Here is a 10703-nt window from a genome sequence, read left to right as displayed (position 1 = left end):
GAAAAGATAAAGAAATTTTGCAACTGTCATGTGGAAAGCACCTTTAAATAAAGAGCAAAAGTGGAATATTTTGTGCAATGTCCTTCAATTTCTTCCTTCGAACTTAAAAAAATGTTCCAATACTCTGACTGCTTTGAGACATAAATAGGGGTGGGGGGGGCGGAGTATGCAGTGGACAGAAGAGATGGGCAGTTAGGATGGGACAACAGCTAAAACTTTACCTAAATCAGGTGCTGGCAAGAGCAACAGCAAGTGTAAATGCACAGAGTCAGAGATATTTGGGTTATATATGCACAGGAAGAAAATCCAAATCACCCTTTCTCATAAACTCGAAGTTTTGCATTCCTAGTCTGGTCTACCTGTTTCACTTCTAAACAGAAATAAGTGGTAAAGTGTTCTGATAGAAGAGTAAATCACAATTCTGTGCTTTGAATATGTGACCAAGACAGATACTGGTACCAGAAGTAGGGTGTTATGTAGCAAACACCTGGAAATGCGGAGCAGCTTTGAAAGTGGGTAATGCATACAGACTGAAAGAGTTTGAAGGTGCGTACTAGAAAAAGCCTAGGTTGTTGTGAATGAAGGACAATTCTAATGAGGGCTTAGAAGGAGAGAGCTGTAGGAAGAGCCTAAATCTTCTTAGAGATTTTCTAAGTAGTCATGGTCAGAATGTTGGTAGAAATATGGACAGTAAAGTTCATTCTGCTGAGGTTTTATTTGAAAATGAGGAATATCTTACTGGAAACTGGAGGAAAGGCCACTCTTGTTATAAAGTGGCAAATAACTTGGCTGAATTTTATCCATGTTCTGGTACTCTGTGGAAGGCAGAACCTAAGGACAATGAACTAGAATATTTGATGAAAAGTATCTCAACAAACCACTCAGGGTGCTGCACGGCTTCTCTTGACTGCTTATAGAAAAACGCAAAAAGAGCCTTTTGTCTCTCTAACCAGCACCATGGCAGTTGGCAAGAACAAGCGCCTTACGAAAGGCGGCAAAAAGGGAGCCAAGAAGAAAGTGGTTGGTCCATTTTCTAAGAAAGATTGGTATGATGTGAAAGCACCTGCTATCTTCAATATAAGAAATATTGGAAAGACGCTCATCACCAGGACCCAAGGAACCAAAATTGCACCTGATGGTCTCAAGGGTCATGTGTTTGAAGTGAGTCTTGCTGATCTGCAGAATGATGAAGTTGCATTTAGAAAATTCAAGCTGATTACTGAAGATGTTCAGGGCAAAAACTGCCTGCCTAACTTCCATGGCATGGATCTTACCCGTGACAAAATGTGTTCCATGGTCAAAAAGTAGCAGACAATGATTGAAGCTCATGTTGATGTCAAGGCTACCGATGGTTACTTGCTTTGTCTGTTCTGTGTTGGTTTTACTAAAAAACGCAACAATCAGATACAGAAGACTTCTTACGCTCAGCACCAACAGGTCCGCCAAATCCGGAAGAAGATGGATGGAAATCATGATCCGAGAGGTGCAGACAAATGACTTGAAAGAAGTGGTCAATAAATTGATTCCAGACAGCATTGGAAAAGACATAGAAAAGGCTTGCCAATCTGTTTATCCTCTCCATGATGTCTTCGTTAGAAAGTAAAAATGCTGAAGAAGCCCAAGTTTGAATTGGGAAAGCTCGTGGAGCTTCATGGTGAAGGCAATAGTTCTGGAAAAGCCACTGGGGACGAGACAGGTGCTAAAGTTGAATGAGCTGATGGATATGAACCACCAGTCCAAGAATCTGTTTAAAGTTCAGATTTCAAATAGTGTCAAATAAAAAGTGCTATTTGTAAAATAAAAAATGCAAAAAGAGATAATTAAAGATGGAATTCATTATCAAAATAGAAATAGAACTTGAAGATTTGGAAAATTCTCAGCCTGGCCATGTAAAGAAAAAGAAAGTGTGTTTTGGAGCGAATATTAAGGGTGTGGCTAAGCAACTGTTTGAAATGGAGGTTAATATGGATAGAAGGAAGCCAGGTGCTATTCACCGAGACAAGGAAAGAATAATGGCAAAGGCATTTCTGAAATCTTTGTGGATACCCTACTCTCACAGGCCCAAAGTGCCATGACCTTGCGGGCAGAACAGTTTCAAAAGAGGGACCCAAGGTGCCTGTGGCCTCACTGCCCAGGACCACCTCAAATCTCTGCTCCCTGCATTCTGGTGCAGCATTTCTTGGTTGCCCCAGCTGTTGCTCAAGCCACTCAGCAGGGTACACGCTGTATTACATGGTAGCATCTATGTGATGCTAACTCTGCAGGCACACAGAGTTCATGATATGTGGAAACATGGCTACCTCCACCTAGATTTCAAAAGATGCCTTGGAGAGCCTTGGAGAAGGCAGAGAACTTCTACCAGGAGAAGACTGCCACTGAAAATTCCCACTAGAGCAATGCCCAGAAGAGGCATGAGGTTGGAGCAACCTATGAGATCTGAGACATGTAGGGCCACCAGTGTGCAGTGGCAGCCTGGGGGAGCCACAGGCACTTGAGTCTAACCCATAACAGCTTCAGCATGAGCTGAGCTCAGGCAATCCATGGGAGTAGGATCCCCTGGAGTCTTGGGGACCCAATCCCTGCCCGGTGTGTCCGGAATAAGGGACATGGAGTCAAAGAATATTATTCTCAGATCTCAAGATTGAATGTTGTTTGCCTTGTTGAGTTTTAGACTCACTCAGGACCTATTACCCCTTTCTGCTTTTCCGTTACTTTTTCTTAGAATGGGAATGCCTATCTGATGCCTGTCCCACTACTGTATATTAAAAGTACCTTGCTTTATTTCACAGGCTCACAGCTGGAGAAGGAATTTGAATCAGAGAAATCATACCACAAGTTTTATCTGATTTACATGATATTTAGTTTAGATTTTGGACAGAGATTTTTAAGTTGATGCTGGAATAAGTAAAGGTTTGAGGGGCTATTGGAATGGAATGAACATATTTCATATGTGAGAAGGACACAAATTTAGGGGAGACTGGGGCAGAATGCTATGGTTTGAATTTGCCTGTCTTTCAAAATGTATGGTAAAGTGTAGTCCTCATTGTCATAGTATTAAAAGTGGGTCCTATGGGGAAGTGATTGAGTCATGAGAGATCTGTCCTCACGAATGGATTAGTGCCTTGTCACAGGGGTGGAGGAAACTACTTTGGTCCCTTTTGTCCTGCCATACACAGCAACAAAGCACCATCTTGGAAGCAGAGAGCCACCCTCACCAGAACTGAATGCAGGCACCACGACCTTGAACTTCCCAGCCTCTGGACCTGTGAGAAATAAATTTCTGTTCTTTATAACTTAGCCAGTCTCAGGTATTTTGTCACTGCAACTCCAGTGTACTAAGTCACAGTCTCAGGAAGAAAGCATGCATTCCTCTTTTCTCCCAGTTAGTGCTGCCAGGACCTCCAGAACTCCGGATGGATTCCCCTGGCTGACACGTGAAAAGATTTTTGCTCTAACTTAATAGATAGGACGGACTGGCAAAGCCACAGTTAAATCAGTTGGAGGAGCCACAAATCAAATCATCTTCACAGAAAGGTACAAGTCCAAATGTTAATGAGGTTTGGGGAATTTTGTTTTTTAGTTGGGGGGTGGGCATTGTTGTTGCTGTTTGGCTTTCTAGACCAGTAAGCCTGCCAGCAGGAATTGCTTACACACAGCTGTCATTTGGGTTCAGAGTGACTCAGAACACTCATAAAGAGATATAAGCCACACATGCCACCACATGCTTCTGGGCCACCCGTGACACAGAGTATATCATTCATTTTCTGACACTTACTTACCATCTGCTCAGGGAAACCTCCAGAGCAAATTAGTGTAGCCCTCACTTTCAGACATTAAAATCTACAGTTATGGGCACAGTAGCTGCCCTGTGACAAGCATAGTGTTGGGCATTTAACAAATGTGTTCTCATTTAATTCTCACTACATCCTCAAGCAATGCTCTCCCTTTATGCAGATAAGTTTGTCCAAAGGCACCAGGCACTAGTGGCCAGGGAGAATCTAATCTCAGATTTGTCTGGAGCCCAAATTCACACACTTTTGCAACATCATGCAGAGCTAAGGAGAAGTTTGCTCGCAGGTCTCTCCCCCAGCCCCACCTCCTGGCACACCTTTCCCTGTCCTCTCTGCAGCCTTTCCCAAGCACCCAAGACCCAGGTGTCCACTTTTTAACCCTTGACTTAGGTTTCTATCAAATAGAGTTTTTCCTAGTCTTGCCTTCTCTCATTTAGGGATATACCCCACAGACCATGACACTATGATATCATTCTCTTCTGTATCCTTGCAGGTCTCTCTAGGTACATGAGATGAGTCACAGTAACCTGATTCACGTCATGGTCTTGATACTTAGCATAGTTTGACATTCAGTGACTCCCAGAAAATATCTTTGTATTTTAAGAGGAGCCATTATTAATAACTCAAAAGAATGAGTTATGAAAGCACAGCATTATCTAAAATTAAAACACTATACATGAAGGATGTACTACGAATGTAGACTTTTCCTCTTTCTGTAATTTCTCTCATCCTAATCTGGAGGCCCTAGCCTTACTTATAGCAGCTGGTAAGAAATCTTGGAATTTTCCAGTATAATGTAATTTTATTTTTTCTGGTAAATAGCATTTCATATCTCACAATCTAAGTTTTAACTTCTTACCTACAGTGTTTCTTTCCTCCAAAGTGTCTGCCTTCCTTATCTTTCCCCATAGATGTGAGTGCATATGGAAATTTATGGAGTCTCTCAGCATTGTAGAAGAGCCTTTGTTTCCTCTCACTGGTTCCTGTCCTCTTCAGCTTGGCATATAATTCCTGAGGGCTGGATACCAGGTTGCTGAAGGATCCTGTCCCTGCCCTATAACCCAGGAGGAATTTCTACTTCCCCTTCCTGTCCAGAAGTAATATTCCCAGGGATCACCTTTTTCTCTCCTGCCCTATGGACTTCAGATATATCTCTCTACCTTTCACTATGGCAATAAATGTCACTGATTTGCTTTAATGGTAGTAAAGACTACAGAGAGACAGAGAGTAAAAATAAAAAATGCATTAATATGGGAGAAAAAACACCCAGAGGAATTTTAAAAAATAGTTTCTCCATTACAGAAGCAAAATTAGAGCTAGATGGTTTATACTGGGTGATACAGTTTGACTGTGTCCCCACCCAAATCTCACCTTGAATTGTAATAATTCCCATGTGTCACGTGTGGGACCAGGTGGAGATAATTGAATCATGGGGGTGGTTTTCCCCATACTGTTCTCATGGTCATGAATAAGTCTCATGAGATCTGATGGTTTTATAAATGGGAGTTCCCCTGCACAAGCTGTCTTGCCTGCTGCCATGTAAGAAGTGACTTTGCTCCTCATTTGCCTTCTGCCATGATTGTAAGGCTTCCCCAGTCATGTGGAACTATGAGTCAATTAAACTTCTTTCCTTTATAAATTACCTAGTCTCAGGTATGTCTTTATTAGCAGTGTGAAAACAGACTAATACTACCTCCTCCTGTAGATAGCAAAGGAGTGATTCTACTGCATTAATATTAATCTCATGAATTTAGCATCATTTCAGTCCTGTTTTTAGCTCAAGTCTAATTGGAGGAGAGTAGACAGCAACCAACTATAATACAAAATGCAACCATTTGGAGTCAGAGCTAGATTCAAATCCAAGTCCCATCACCTCATACAATGTTACCTTTGGGCAAGTTATTCAATCTTTTTGGGCTTCAGGTGGCCTTTCAAAAATGTTATCTACATCATAAAAGTGTTGCTGATATTCAATGAAATATTCCATATGAAACCCCTCACAAAGGACCAGGAACGTAGTAAGTCTAAATACATGTTTGTTTCCATTCCTCTACCATTTTCCTTTATAAGATGAAGTGAGAAATTATATGCTCCCCGGGAAATGACTATCTGCAGAGGCTTGTGGCATTCTACTTTCTGGATATATTGCCTTATGTCTGGCAAACTGTACTGATTAAAAGTTCCAACAGAAGAAGAAAAAACTAATTTGGAAGGGCTAATCAAGACTCTCCATAGTCCAAAAGGGATGATTTCCCAGTTGTGCAGAGAACCAATAAACCTCCATCCTGAAGACAAAACTAATTTTATGAAGCTGCATGAAGTGTCTCTAGAGAGAGTGATTTCACAAAGCCCAGTGGCCACAGCTGTGCAGTGGAACCAAACTACTTTGAATCTCTGCCATCAAAGGAAAGAATCTCAGGATTTTCTGCTACAGAAGCATGATCATGTTTAAATTCTTAAAATGCTGCATTAGCAAGAATTCTCCACAGAAACAGACTCTCTCTCTAGAGTTGAGAGAGAGAGAAAGAGAGAGAGAGTTAATATAGGAATTGCCTCATGGGACAATGGAGGCCAAGAAGTTCCAGAATCTGACATCTGCAAGCCAGCAAACAAAGAAAGCCAATGATGTAATTTAGTCTGAATTCAAAGGCCCAAGAATGGAGGTATAGATGGTGTAAGTCCTGATCTGAGTCTAAAGGCTCAATAACCAGGAATACTCATGTTAACAGAAGATGAATAGGCCAGGTGTGGTGGTTCACACCTTTAATCCCAGCACTTTGGGAGGCTGAGGCAGGCAGATCTCTTGAGGCCAGGAGTTTGAGATCAGCTTGATCAACATGGTGAAACCCTGTCTCACTAAAAATACAAAAATTAGCTAGACATGGTGGTGTGTGCCTGTAGTCCCAGCTACTCGGGAGGCTGAGCCACAAGAATGAACCTGAGAGGCAGAGGTTGCAGTGAACTGAGGTCACGCCACTGCACTCCAGTGTGGGCAACAGAGCAAGAAGAAAAAAAAGAGAGGAAGACAAATGTCTCGGCTCCATAAGGAAAGAGAAAATATATTGTTCTGAAGTTTTGTTCTATTTGTGTTCTCAAGAAATTGGATGGTACCTACTCACATTGGTGAGGATGATCTTCTGTACTCAGTCTGATTCAAATGTTAATCTTTTCTGGAAACACCTTCACAAACACACCTAGAAATTATGTTTTACCAGCTATCTGGGCATGCCCTAGTCCAGTCAAGTTGACACATAAAATGACCACCACGATTCTACCTCTTATCAATCAACCCATATACATCTTTTTAAACCACACTTAATCTTCAATTAAAGACACTAACAGGGTCATAATTCTGCCTAAAGTGATACAACTATCCTGCATACAACCGAAGACACACTAATCCCTTCCCCAGAAGAGGAGGCAAAGTATTTGAGTGATGTTAACTCTTCCCATCGATATCGTATAACTTTACTTCTATGTAGGATTAATAATACTTAAATAGTACGATATGAAGTCAATGCATCTTATGTTACTTCAGGGAATAAGAGAATGAAAAATATTTGCTTAATTTATATAGATATAAATTAATTTATAAATATATAAGACATATTCCATATATATTCAAATATTATATATACATATATACACATATATATCCACACAAATATATTCATTACAAAACAAGGAGAAAATATTCATGACAGTTACAGCTCTCATTTCTGTAACTGGTCACTTCTTCTTAGTTGGTATTTGTAAATACCTTCTTCTCTATTCATTCTGTATTCCCTTTGCCTTCAGCAAACACCTCAGCTGGTCATGGTTTTTCACCTGGAAGGGTGATCTAAATCTGAAGGGCCTGGTCATTAGTAGCCCTTGAGTCCTGGTCATTGAGTTGTTATAGTTTTATATTGACCATAATTACAGGGCATGGTGACACTAAAAGATACCTGAAGGATCTCCCGTTTTCTGGGCTTACTCTTCTCTCTCTCCATTATGGAATAATAGTCCAATTCTTCTTGGTGGTCTGAATCAATCACCTCAGTCAACACCATACTTCCATTCTTCACCTGTTGACTCAAAACCAGAAGGAGCCCAAACTGACTGGGCAGCAGTCTTAACTTTCCGTTCAGTGGAATCATCATTATGTCTCCTGGTGAAAGCATTTCTCCCTCAGAACTAGAGACCTTTAGGCCGGCAGAGTATAAAGTCATAGAAATGGGAAGCAAAAATTTTGCTGGAGTAATGGTGAGTGGTTCCACTTCCATTTCCACTCTTTGATTCTTCGACCCATGAATCCAGTCTATGGAAAAGACAACACCATGTACTGGACACTGATTTAGAGCACAGAGAACCTTACCCCAGCACTCAAGGTATAGCCACCTAACTGGCACTATAACTGACTCCTCAAAAAGCTATTGCACCATTTTATCAAGCCATCTGCTTCAGAATAGTGGGGAACATGGTTAAACCAGTGAATTACATGAGCGTACATTTATTGCTGAACTTCTTTTGCTGTGGAGTGAGTTCCTTAATCACACACAATGCTGTGTGGCATGCCATGATGGTGGATAAAGCATTCTGTAAGTCCACAGATGGTAGTTTTGGCAAAAGCACTGTGTACAGGGAAGGCAAAGAGAAGTGTCTATTCCAGAATAAAACACTGCCCCTTTCATAATGGAAGCAGGCCAATGTAATAAACATGACTCCAGGTAGCTGGCTGATCACCTAGGGATGGTACCACATTGGAGGCTCAGTGTTGGTCTCTGCTACTGGCAGATTGGACCTTCAGCAGTGACCATAGTTAGGTCAGCCTTGGTAAGAGAAAGTCCCTGTTTCTGATCCTATGAATAACCTCCATGTCTGCCACCAAGGACACTTTGGTCGTGAACCCATTGGGCAATGACAGGGGTGGCTGGGGAAACAGTCTGAGTAGTATTCACAGAAAGGGTTATCCTATCTACTTGGTTATTAAAGTTCTCCTCTGCTGTGGTTACCTTTTGGTGATCATTCACATGAAACATAAACATCTTCACAAGTTTTGCTGATTTGGAGATGTCTATCCACATTTTTGTCTCCTAAATTTGTCACCAAATTTTCCAATTATGTTCCTTCCAAGTTCCTGACCATCTGGCCAAACCACCATTGGCTACAGCCTATACATAAGGATTTAATTACACATCTTGCCATTTCTCCTTCTTTTTTTTTTTTTTTAAATGAGTATTTTAATTCAGTTTCAGAAAAAAAGGGTACATGACTTCGATGAGAAAGCATAAAATTAAGAGGCTTTTCTGGAAATCCAAGAAAAAGAAATAACCATTAATATGTTCAATAATTTTCTGGATCTTCTTCTTGTGTCAAAAGCTATATATTTTCTCCTCAAAAGCAGCTGCTCCAAGAACTAACTAGCCCTCTTTATCTCCCTCTAACTGGGACAGACTAATTCCCCTCCACCCCCACCTCTCTTCTTTCAATAACACTGCGTAGGTGTTAATGGCCTGGGCTCTCACCAATGAACAGAATTGTCCTTTAAGCCAGCAACCCACAGGCAGTGGCACCCAAAGCCTCACCCCCAGTCCCCAGGGCAGAAGCCACAGAGCTGGCATTGTTTCCACTGTCTCAGGAAGAAGGAGCCAAAAGCTGACCCTCAGCACAAATCAAAGCCCAATATGGAGACAGAATAACTGCTTCCAGAGTTGGCAAGCTGTGGGCAAAAAAGGGGAGTTTTTGCAGCCACCCCATCTTTAGAAACAAGGGGAAAATTAGACCCTCTTCCACTATTATGGTCTACAAGGTACTCTACTGCTCCAAGGGGATCTGAAAGTACAAAAGGATCTAAACAAATAAGGAGAACTTTTCCCCGGCTGGAGATAAGAATGAAAAACAGAAAGATGGATAAATGTAATAAGGTGTAGGAAGATGATGCTGGGAACCTCCATTCTTCACATGGCTGCCAGCCCCATAGAGGACAACACAGTAAGAACCAGGACAACCACTCCAGACTGGTATAGCTGGGGAATCTTCAGGCCTTTTCGTAGATCCCACATCAAGTGTCGGATCCCATTCCAGGTATGATACATGAGAGGGAAGACGAGTGCAAACTTAGCTGTGTGGATCAGTGCTGGCCCCAGACACAGGGACTTCACAAGTTCCAAATAAGACTCAAAGTTCCCAGGGAGTAACAGGGCCGACATGCCAAAAAGAGAGACCCCTGCACTCAAAGCAATACCAGTGCCACGGTGGCAGATGGACATCGCCATGGGAAGAGACCAACTATAGATAGTGATGTGGGGAGATACAGGACGGTTTGAACCTATATTCTTATTCCAGAACCGCTCCATCTCTTCTTTGGCCATGGTTCCCAAAGGAACAGCATTTCTGATACAGAGTTGAGGGCTAAAGTGGGTTCAGGAGGCAATGACGACCAACATGTCTCGGCAAGAGCGCAGCCATCTTGGGTTCCGGTCTGGACGGAAGTCGCCATTTCTCCTTCTAAGCAAAGGGAACAGCCAAGTGCCCTGCCCGAATTTTCGCCCACTGGGAGGAGTTCCCTTCATAACTGTCCTTCAGGGATGTCCCAGAGAGTGGTTGTAGTGCCACAGCTGTCCACTTCTGGGTGGTGCTGCATATCATGCAGAAACATCTGTAAACCAGGCCTAATTCTTCTCTTCCTCTGCCAACTGATCATAGGGAACTCTTCATGAAGCCACAGGTACAGTCTGGGAGAGAGAAAGCAGTGCAGCAGAAGGGAGGAGCATGGGCAATTGGGCAACTTCTTCATGTAAGTTACTTATGCTTTCAGAGACTGTTAGAGCTAGATCACATACATACCACTTCCACTGATGATGAAGAGCTGCATGCATGCCTAACCTTATTGCTTGGTGGTCAGATAACACCCAGTTTATTATGGGCAGC

The 10703-nt window shown here is 42.1% G+C and overlaps 1 protein-coding gene and 1 pseudogene across 1 annotated transcript; one reads left to right on the top strand and one right to left on the bottom strand.

The window, feature by feature from the left end:
• Positions 1–949: 949 nt before the first annotated feature.
• LOC117074968 lies at positions 950–1794 on the top strand (annotated as a pseudogene).
• Positions 1795–8987: 7193 nt separating this feature from the next.
• Positions 8988–10261, bottom strand: LOC117074969 (succinate dehydrogenase cytochrome b560 subunit, mitochondrial-like). The gene has a single exon (XM_033196932.1). The coding sequence runs from the start codon at positions 10142–10144 to the stop codon at positions 9731–9733; it is 414 nt and encodes a 137-aa protein (XP_033052823.1). The 5' UTR covers positions 10145–10261; the 3' UTR covers positions 8988–9730.
• Positions 10262–10703: the final 442 nt, after the last annotated feature.

The sequence above is a fragment of the Trachypithecus francoisi genome, unplaced genomic scaffold (genome assembly GCF_009764315.1).
Source record: "Trachypithecus francoisi isolate TF-2019V2 unplaced genomic scaffold, Tfra_2.0 Lachesis_group5, whole genome shotgun sequence".
Classification (NCBI taxonomy): domain Eukaryota; kingdom Metazoa; phylum Chordata; class Mammalia; order Primates; family Cercopithecidae; genus Trachypithecus; species Trachypithecus francoisi.
The sequence above is the reverse complement of the archived record's forward strand: the minus strand, read 5'-3'. Positions and strand labels throughout refer to the sequence as shown.